Source organism: Triticum urartu, chromosome 3 (genome assembly GCF_003073215.2).
Source record: "Triticum urartu cultivar G1812 chromosome 3, Tu2.1, whole genome shotgun sequence".
NCBI classification, from domain to species: Eukaryota; Viridiplantae; Streptophyta; class Magnoliopsida; order Poales; family Poaceae; genus Triticum; species Triticum urartu.
In genome coordinates, this window is record NC_053024.1 from 10,260,985 (window position 1) to 10,271,820 (window position 10,836).

A 10,836-nucleotide genomic window follows, 5' to 3' on the forward strand; every position below is an offset into this window, starting at 1 on the left:
CTCCTAGGGGCTTCGGTATGGTAGTTCTTCTTCTTCCTAGGACGTCTCCCATACATCCTCAGCAGCCTTCCATTATCTCCTTCATATGTCGTCAGACCCTTCGGAGTAGTGAAAGTGGGACCTGCAGCGATAACAACTTATCTTTATCAGGCTGTCTTTGTTAATTCAAAAGAGGGATCGATGTTGCAATGATTGGTTGATATGGAACATTTTCATGATAAGCACACAACTTAAGAAACAGTGTGATATAGAAGAGTGTAGTTACTTGGGAATGGCACTGATGTTGGAGGAAAATTCTGTGTTGCAGTGGCATCAAGAGGCCCTTTCTCTGCAACCGAGGACCGTGTTGCAGCGGTACCTGTCGTAGTATCTCTGGAGTGAGTAGAGGACCCTTCTTCAGTCTGGTCCGGCTGTAATGAGGGATGAGCCTCCGAAGCGGCCGAAGCGGGGCCTGCAGTGATACAACAACCTTTTATCTCTATGATGGTGCCACTGTTAATTGAAAACAGGGATTGACGTTGCAATGGTTGTTTGATATTGTACTATTTTCATGATAAGCACACGAGGTTTTTTAACATAAAATGGGATAGCGAAGAATGTAGTTACTTGTGAGTGGTACTGTCATTGAAGTGCAATTCTGGTTTGCAGTTGTTTCAAGAGGCCCTTTCTCCTTAAACATGGACCATGTGGTAGCTTGGATAGCATTTCCGGACTCGGCAGCCTCTTGCCTTCCATCACCAGCTTCGACAAACACCTCCTGCCTATCAAGCATCGTCGTCGGGGGTTGAGTCGGGATTTCATCCTGTTCAACATTCTCCTCCTCATCGCTGCTCAAGTCAATGATATCATCAATCACATCTATGAAGTCTATTATTGTCATTGTGCAGCTGAAATAGGTAAAAAAAATGTGTGAGTAATGAATTAAGATGTTAATGTATAGCATATTAAAGGTAAACAACTAAGCACATATATATGTAACTTAGCTTCTACCGTGAAGTCTCTTAGTGCAAAAGAACATATAAGAACAGCATGAACCACTGACGACAAATCTACTGACACGATTTTCATACGGCTAATGACAAACATTCTCATAATTTACTCTCTAGATTCTAAACTGTTTGATTCTGCGGATGCTAGCCCCTAGTTTGGTTCCGACATGTCCGATCAATTTTACGCAAAACAAAAAACAAAAAACAAAAAAATTGTGATTGCCATATCCTCCTCATCAACTGCTTGCTATACACTTTACGCAAAACAAAAAACAAAAAAACGTGATTGCCATATACACAAATAAAATAAATTCAGAGAGTTTCAAATCTGATCCGAGTCATAGGATAGGTTAACTTAAATTGAATGGTAGAATGGGAATAATAAATAAAGGATGCAGGTTTAGTCTCAAATAAATTATCTAACAAGAACGAATCAGCAACAGATGAGATGCAGGAAAGCTTACTCTCTCCACCTCCTCCCGGACTAAAATCTGGCTTGCCTGCTTCGTCCGTCCGGCCAGTACGGTCTTGCGGAAGGAAGAGGAGGGGGAGAATATATGCGGTCATGTGGGAAGAAGAGGAGGCGGCCGTGCTCTATGAAAGTTATTAATGGTTGGTCAAATCTGAATTTTGAAAAAATAAATTGAAGTGTTTTGCCACCCGGGACAGCTGATTGATTTGCCTTTTCCCCGCACCATCATGATGCCCTCTCTTCTCCCAAGAGTCTCACAATTCACATGCATACTCCAACATTCAAGCATAATACACAGGTCTTTTTTACCGAAAAAGATTTTCGCGCCGCTTTATATATAAAGCAAAGATCATCAACAACTCGGTACAACGCATGCCACCAAAACACACGCACACACCCAAGACAGGATACATAGGCGCTGAGCGCAGCAACACCATCCCTAGCACTACACGAGCAACTGGGGGCCTCAACCGTGAATAGGCCACCGTGAAGAGAATAAGCTACATACGACGAACCGTTGGGCTCCAAGGCGGTGTCTATAGGAAGGTTATGACACCGAAGCGCCGCCACCGCCCGACCCAAGGGTCAGGGTTTCCCCTGGAGCAACATGACGGTAGTGAGAGTCGCGGCGACGCCTTCAAGAAAGGAACGAGCTTCGCCACCGCGGGTCCATCCGAAGATAGAACAGGTTTTCACCCCAGCCAGTATTCACCGCCACCGAACGTCACACGCTGGCTACCACGCCGCCCACATGGCCATGGCCACCAGGCAGCATCAAGCCACGGGTTTTGCCCATGAGCACCGCGACACCTCCACCAGGGCCGCCGCCCCGGCATCCAGGACCTCGATGCCACCTCACCCGCCACCCACCGCTATCCCAACCAAAGAGGCGAGTGGAAAGGAACCGCCTTTCGCACCCCTGAGCAGTCTCCAGTGTCGCGACCCAATAGGCCGGCCAAAACTGGCCACCATCGACCAGTCCTGCTGCCGGGCGCGAGACAAGCTCGGTCCTGTTGCCGGGCGCGAGACGAGCGATGGGCCGCAGGCCCGCAACTGGGAGAGAGCTACCCCTCTGATGAAGGTAGCGCCCAAACGACAGGGAGAGGAATCGAAGGTCGACAAGGGCGCTCACCGACAGGCAGACGCCGAAGAAGTCCAGCCGCCGTCGTGAAACGACCCAGACCACCGCCATGGGCCACCACCATGTTGTGGCAGCCCACATCCACGTCGGGACCCCGAGGGTCAACCCCGAGCCAGCGCCACCACCCTCGTCGCCAACGGCTGCCGCACACAAGGTCGCCCGAAAGCCCACACCGTCGCCAGCGCCACCACCCGCACGAACCACCACCACTACCACCGCGTTGCCACTCCACCGAAGTATATATTTTGTGCGCCATGTAAGTTTGTATATGAATCTAATGGTTTATTTTCTTAAATGTATGACTCATATTTTTGATCAAAAATATAGGCTCAAAGTAGAGGCAGCCTTGTTATTTGAAGTGAATCCGCATAGAGTGTGGTGTGCTCACAAGAGTTAAGCCTGCATTTGGAGCTGCGCGCTCGTTAATGCCTACGACTGGATCGGCTGGCTGATCAGCGCCGGTGCACGCGCATAGTAATTGTGTGCCGCAACCAAGAATTAAGTCCCCACGAAGTGTTTTCTACCGTGTTCACACATCACATCTTCATCGTCTACCCCTTTGGCTTCCAGTACTACTGCGTGCGTAAGTTGAGCCGTGCTCCATTTTCTGCTTTGACTTCCACCGTGCACAAGTAAGTGCGCCGACGATGGAGAACGGCGGCGAGCCGAACAACAAGAAATCGAGGTTGCAGGAGCCCATGCCGGTGAAGCATGAACAGGAGAGCCAAGGCGGCGAAGGTGCGCTGTTGGCGGTGGAGGAAGCCATGCAGGTTCCATGGGTGGCCGCGGAGGTGAACCCACTCTTCTATCTCTGCTTTGTGTGCCAACTTCCCCTCAGGCCTCCTGTGCACCAGGTAATGCATGCATAGCCAGTTTGCGATTATTCTCCATCACTATCGCTGTGGTGGAACAATAGCTTGAGTTGTGAGTGATTGCGTGCAGTGCGAGGGCGGGCACAGGGTGTGCGGCAGGTGCCATGGCGACCGCTGCACGGCGTGCGACCCGCCGGCGGTGTACAGCCCCTTCCCCTTCATGGACGACGCGCTGGGCGCCTTGCAGCTGCCGTGCTGCTACAGGGCCGACGGCTGCGGGAGGAAGCTCATGTACCACGAGGCCGCCGACCACGCGCTGCAGTGCGCCTTCGCGCCCTGCCACTGCCCGGGGCACGGCTGCAGCATGTGGGCCTCCCCGCCGGCCCTCCTCGACCACATCGCCGCCGCCCACTCCTGGCCCGTCACGGAGGTCGGCTACGGGAGCCCGTTCAGGATCGCCGTGCCGGCGCCGTGGCGCGGCGGCGGCACGCACCTCCTCGTCGAGCGGAACGACCCGCGCCTGTTCCTCGTGACCCTCTCCGAGTTCGCGGAGGCCACCGCTGTCACGGTGGTGTGCGTGCGGGAGGGCACGGCCGCGGCGGTGCCCCGCTTCAGGTCCACGGTCTGGGCTGAGGTTGCCAGCAACACGGAGGAAAAATTGTTTCGTCGGCAGTCCACGGTGCCGAGCAGCAGCAGCGGCGGCAATCTTCCCGGTGGAGGGCCGCCGGTATGCCTGCTGGTGCCACCGGACTTTGGGAGCGAGAGCGAAGACCTCTTCCTCGGCGTTCGCATCGACAAGCTCTGATCCATCGACGCCGCCAAGTTTCATTATAACCTTCTCTTGTAAGAATGATCCATGGTAATCGTAATCCATCAGTGGGCCTCTTCAGTTTATCCTACTAAATGATCGATATATGTTTTATTAGTACTCCCTTCGTTCCCATTTACTCGTCGTGGTTTTAGTTCAAATCGAAGCGGAGGGAGTAGTTGGTACTGCTAGTACAAGCAGAAAATGTCAGGTTACGAACTGCTATGTAGTGCGATGCATGTCTTTTGGGTTGCATTTTCGGATGGAACCGGTGATCAACAAGTCTTATGTCGTGTCTGATCAAGACTAATTATAATGTTCCGTCGCAAAAAATGGCCTAATTATAATGTTGTTGCTTTTGTGTCTGTGTTGAAGGTTGTGAGTGTTTTCTTAATCAATGTGTTGACGACTATGCACCCTAGTCCTCCTCGTGGACCTAGCTAGCTAGGCGATCGAGATCTAGGAGCCGGATTTGACAAAAGGAACCGCCCAGTCCCGCCGCTGACGAGCTCCCTCAAAAACACCGATTTCTTTCTCCTTTCTCCTTCTTGGATGGATTTGCACGATTCAATTTACCTCCGCCTCCTCAATCGCTACCCTACAATACAAAATCTAGCTCCTGCTGTTTCGCTTCCCGCCCTCCCTCCTTCCTTCCTGATTGCGCCGCATGCACGCCGGCGGGCGCTCAGGAACCAGATCGATCATCGAGGTGAGCACCATCTCTTGAGAATAAGTTGTGATCCAGACACGGTGGCGACCGGCGTAGGGGCGTCACGTCGAGTCCGCGGAGTCGGGTCAGGTCATAGGTGTGTGCGTGCGTTGTGCGTGTGCGCTGGTGGCAATAGTTAGGCTGTTAGGCATTAATTAGCGTGTGTGTGCGCTCGATCTGTTGGGCTGCCCGCGTCCAGCACACCGTTTGTGCGTGTCGTGCGCCAGGCCGAGCGGTTTAGCGCGTGCATGCAGCACAGCGAGGCGTGGAGATCGGGTCTCGTGGTGGAGCTGCATGGCCCCATGCATGCACGGGAGCGGCCGGGTCGCCGGGTGAGCGCGTGGTATCCGGTGTGGAGTTTGATCTTGGAAAAGAAAAAAAAAAGGCTGTTTGTGCGGGCGTTCGTCGCCGAAAACTCCAGTGTGCCGTCTTCGTTGCCTCCGTTCCGGTGAGAGAGTGAGAGACAGGCCTGGTGATAGAGGAAGACTAGCTAGGGTTAAACCCAACCATCGTCTACCAGCGGCTGCCACGGACAGACCTAGGTGAGGCCTACGAGCGGCTGCCGGCCCGGCCGTCAGACAACGATCCAAGGAACCATCTACCGGTCAGCGTGATCGCCGTCTTCCTCGCCGCCACGTCAAGAAAAGATGATCCTACTATATGATCGATCTCATGTCAGGTTACGAATTTCTAGGTACTAGATGCATGTCTTTTGAGTTGCATTTTTGGGTGCAGCCGGTGATCAGCAATCCTTATGTCGTGCCTGATCAAGATTAATTATAATGTTCTTACTTTCATGTCCGTGTTGAAGGTTGTGAGTGTTTTTTTTTCTTTCGTCAATGTGTTGACGACTAATTAATGCACGGCAATCATCGAAAAAGTAGATAGATGAGTGGTGTCCAAAAGAATCTCGGTGGCACAGTGGTTTTACCCAGGTCCAGACCCAGAGAGGTAAAGGTCATATGTTCTGCTAGACGAATCGCCCACACATGTTTGATCCAGGCCAAATCCATCTCCGGTAACCTTATTCAAATACCGGGAAAAAATGTTATCATGTAGATTCTAAAAGAAATTATTAATGTTTTTAAAAATATATTATGTAATAAAAACTATTGATTACATATATAATATGTTTATCATGTAGTTAGAACAGAATCTTCACATATCTACAAAATGTTCAACACGTATTTAAAAAAAATCGTCGCATATTTATAAAAAAATATCGAGTATTTGTAAAAAAAATACTAATGTATTTATACAAAAAATGATCACATATTTGTTAAAATGTTCATCACATGTTTGCAAAAATGTTAATGTATTGAAAACTATAGCAAGGAAAAAAGATGAACAAAACAAAGAAAACAAAGTAAAATATAAAAAACAAATAAGAGAACCAGCGGAAAAAGTTGAAGAAGAAAGACGAGAACTAGTGGAAAACTGAAGAAAAGAAACAACTCATGCGGGTTCCAAGTTTCCGGCCCGTTCATCTATAAACCCCTCCTAAAGTATGCTCTTTGTGTGTTCCTCGATAGCCGTCAACGGGTTCCAGGCATCGGCACCGGCAATGCGCCTTCGCGTTCGTGGTCGGCCGGTGCTGCCTACGCCATTGAACCCTATTCCATGGTGGGTTCCCTTGTGCTTCCCAATTGATTTATGGTTAATTTTGTTTCTTTATCTGAACCTGTATTATTGTGTCTTTCAGACGGAAACTATACAATTAGTACTCATATTCTTTTCGTTTGATGGACTATCAGTACTCATCTTGATTGATCTGTGGACAATGCTATGGATTTTCGATGGAACTTGCATATTTATTTTCCGTGTGTAAGCTCATCTCGGGCCCAGTTTACTCAAATACAGAAAATAGTTTGAGCGCATAGATGGCTAGTTCGACTCCCTCCAAGTGTGCATCGCTTGTGTGTTTTTTTTTTTGAAAAAAAGAAGGAACGTCCGCCCGTTCGCTGTTCGCAGTGAACGCCTTCAGGGAATTGACGTGGCATTGGCCTTCCGCTAAGATCTGTGCGACGGCGGGGATGCCGTTCACCAGGGTTGGCTTCCGGGCAAACGTTTGAGAGATAACATTTCCGAAAAGTCTCCATGTAAATGAACTGTTTTTGCTTACGCCAGAGCTCCTGTGCTGATCCAGCCATATACATCTTAACACTCCGTTGGTGAATCTCAGCCATCCGTTTTCTAATAGATCATTTTTTTCTTCCGTTACATAGTGTGTGGCATCAGCAATCTTTTACTACCTTCAAAAACAGAGACATAGACGCTGACCGAGTGAGCCAAGGTAGCTCCCCAGCGGAAGCACCAAGATCGGATCCATGGAGTTAAGCATGGAGCCGGCGCTCCCCAGTGCCAAAGGCACGGCCGTGGCCGTGAACCTGCTGCTGGCGACGAGCGAGGCCAAGAGACAGCTCCGCCTCGCCGGGCCGCTGATCGTGGGATGCCTCCTGCAGAGCGTCATCCAGATGATTTCCGTGATGTTCGTGGGGCACCTGGGCGAGCTCGCGCTGGCCAGCGCCTCCATGGCCAGCTCATTCGCCATCGTCACCGGCTTCAGCTTCCTGGTACGGTACTGCTCGAGCTAGCTAGCTCACATGCATGTTCTTCTTCCACTTTGCGCTTATCTTGTTGAACCATGGCAGACGGGCATGTCGTTCGCCCTGGACACCCTGTGCGGGCAGGCCTTCGGGGCGAGCGAGGGCCAGATGCTGGGAGTGTACAAGCAGAGGGCGATGCTGGTGCTGGGCCTGGCGAGCCTGCCGATCGCGGCGGTGTGGGCCAACACCGGCGCAATCCTGCTGCACCTGGGGCAGGACCCGGAGATCGCGGCAGGGGCGGGGACGTACATCCGGTGGATGATCCCGGCGCTCTTCTTCTACGGGTGGCTCCAGTGCCACGTCCGGTTCCTGCAGGCGCAGAAGCTGGTGGTGCCGGTGATGCTGAGCTCCGGCGCCACCGCGGTGAGCCACGTGCTGGTCTGCTGGGCACTGGTGTACAGGCTGCGTCTGGGGATCAGAGGTGCGGCGCTGGCCAACGCTGTGTCCTACCTCACCAACGTCTCCATACTGGCCGTCTACGTCAGGGTCTCGCCGTCGTGTAAGAAGAGCTGGACGGGGTTCTCTTTCGAGGCGTTCCACGGCCTCATCCCCTTCTTGAAGCTCGCCGTGCCATCCGCGCTCATGGTCTGGTGAGTAGTACTAGTGCCACTCAACTCATCAACGACGACAAATCCTTGATGCATGTGAAAAATTTGCAGCATGGAGTGGTGGTCGTTCGAGGTGATGGTGATACTCTCGGGCCTTCTCCCCAACCCCAAGCTCGAGACAGCCGTCCTCTCCATCTGGTATATATACAAGTTCATCTTCCTTCTCTTTGTGATGGATCGAATCATCTCCATGGACGATCGCTGCTTGATGTATCTCTCTCCGGCCGGTGGATGCAGCTTGAACACCAACTCCCTGGTGTGCACGGTCCCGAATGGGCTCTCTTCGGCCATAAGCACGCGCGTGTCCAACGAGCTCGGGGCGGGGCGACCTCGGGCGGCGCTTCTGGCGGCCCGCGTGGTGATCGTGCTGGCGTTTCTGGTGGGCACGTCGGAGGGGCTCCTCCTGGTTCTTGTGCACAAAGTGTGGGGCTATGCCTACAGCAAGGACCGGGAGGTGGTCTCCTACGTCGCCACCATGATGCTCATCCTCGCCGTCTCCGTCCTCTTCGACGGCCTCCAGTACGTCCTCTCAGGTATGATTGCATGTCATGCATGTTGTGGAGCAAGGCTTTATTTACTGCACAGTTTGACTTGTAAACAAAAATCTACACTGCACACCAGTATATACGTACTTTACTTCCCTGGTTTGTGTGTACCGCCCCATCATTTTGACTGGGGGCAAAAAAAATCTATGGAATTCGTGGTTAGCTTAGTTAGAGTGAGATCAATTATCCGTAACCTAGCATGCAGGTAGGAGTAAACTACTCCCTCTGTCTCATAATGTAAGACGTTTTTTGACTCTAGTATAGTGCCAAAAAAACGTTTTACATTATGGGACGGAGGGAGTATATTATTCTTTGGGATTCCTTTTCGCCAACTTAGATTACAAGTTGAGACGTCGAAGCAGGTCTCTCAGGCCTTCCGCCGCGCCGGCGAACCCTGCCAAAAGACATCGCTCCTTTCGTCACCATAGTCACCGTCAGTACATCGCCGGAGCTCTTGGCAAGATACAGTCTTCCGACATGGGGACAAGATAGGATAAAAACTGCGTTGTGATAATCGGAACGACGCAGTCAGAGCGCTAGCTGCATGCATGGCTCGCCGGCATGCATGATGCCACCTTCGCGGCGGCCTGCACTCCATCGTAGTATCCTCCAGCGTGCATGGGTTGGACTCGTTCAAAGTGAGACGTCACGTGGAGCTAATCAAGAGCCTTTGATTTTGTGTGGCCCCGTTTAGAGCATATAGACAAAACATATATACAGTAGGAAATTTAGAAATATTATTCCTGCAAGAAATATCTCTTTGGCGCCACTTGGAACAAAAGAATTGTTTCCTGCTTTCTTTTGAAATTCCTTGAAGTTAGTTATTATATAGGAATTTTAGAGGAGACCAAACATGATGTTTACCTCATGTTTCCTCTCTTTGTGACTGCAATCTCTAGATTTTGCCTGCATGGCATCAAAAAGAGGGTTTTTAGGGTTTTTCATGGTTTTAGTTTCTCTTGGAATTTCTGATACACGCCATCTCAATTTCAATGTTTTACTTATTCACAAGTTTCAAGTTCATGTGTTCCAAATGGGGACTAAAGTTTGGTGAGTTTTTTAGTTCGTGTAGTTGTACCTTTTTACCGGAAAACTGTCTATAGATGTGGCACAAATTGGCACACTGAGTAAAGGGTTATGTTAATTTTACAGGTATCGTTAGGGGCTGTGGACAACAGAAGATTGGTGCTTTCGTTAATTTCATTGCGTATTATCTAGTTGGTATCCCTGCAGCACTAATTTTCACCTTCAAGTGCCATCTTGGTGGAAAGGTATGTACTTCCTTTCCGGTTTATTAGTCATGCACGTATTCCTAAATCAATAATTTGACAAGTACAATATGACTTGTATAGGCCAAAAATTATATCATTAGAAAATATACAATTTAAAGTTTCTAATTATACTTTTTGTGATATTTAACTTGTATTACGTCGGTCTAGTTGTCAATCTAGGGATACATGCAAACCTAATAAACCGGAATGGAGGCAGTAGTGGTATATAATAATAATAATAATAATAATAATAATAATAATAATAATAATAATAGTAATAATAATAATTGGTGGTGGTGGTCGTGTTATATTTGGGTGATCACTCTGTCGGTATAAACAAGCTTGTGTGCATGCAGGGGCTTTGGTTGGGAATATTGAGCGGATTGGTGACACAGACGTTGTTGCTTCTTTTCATTTCCTTTGGCACCACTGATTGGGATAAACAAGTAAGCTTATATATGGTTTACTCTTAATTACACACTTAGTTATTAGTTTTTTCTTGTTCCTTCCGATTTTTTGGGCGCCTGACAATGTTTATGTTTTTAATTAAATTTTTCCTTGTGTAGGCAATGAATGCAAAGGATAGAATTTCCACGCCGCCGCCTGCAGAGCCATGATCAATGACATCGCATAACATTGGTGAGACTTCTCGTGCATCATGCCAGTATGCTACTTAAACGATGTCTCAAAATTCCCACTTCTAGAAAATAGAGGCTTCATGACATGTACCAAAGTATTACAATATTACTTTGGTACTGATTGATACTTTGTACACAATTTGTGGTGTAAAATTTATGATGATGTATTCGTTCTTCTACTCTGTCTCATTATCAATTCTTATTGCCAAGATCGTCCCATGAAATTTGTGTTGAACT

General features: G+C 49.3%; 1 protein-coding gene across 1 annotated transcript; it reads left to right on the top strand.

The window, feature by feature from the left end:
• The first annotated feature begins 7,312 nt into the window (after window positions 1-7,312).
• Window positions 7,313-10,578, top strand: LOC125547607 (protein DETOXIFICATION 16-like). Its single transcript, XM_048711426.1, has 7 exons — window positions 7,313-7,504; window positions 7,583-8,127; window positions 8,197-8,283; window positions 8,383-8,678; window positions 9,843-9,961; window positions 10,318-10,407; window positions 10,528-10,578. Exons 1-7 carry the CDS (start codon window positions 7,406-7,408, stop codon window positions 10,576-10,578), a joined length of 1,287 nt encoding a protein of 428 aa, XP_048567383.1. The 5' UTR covers window positions 7,313-7,405.
• The last annotated feature ends 258 nt before the right edge of the window (window positions 10,579-10,836 follow it).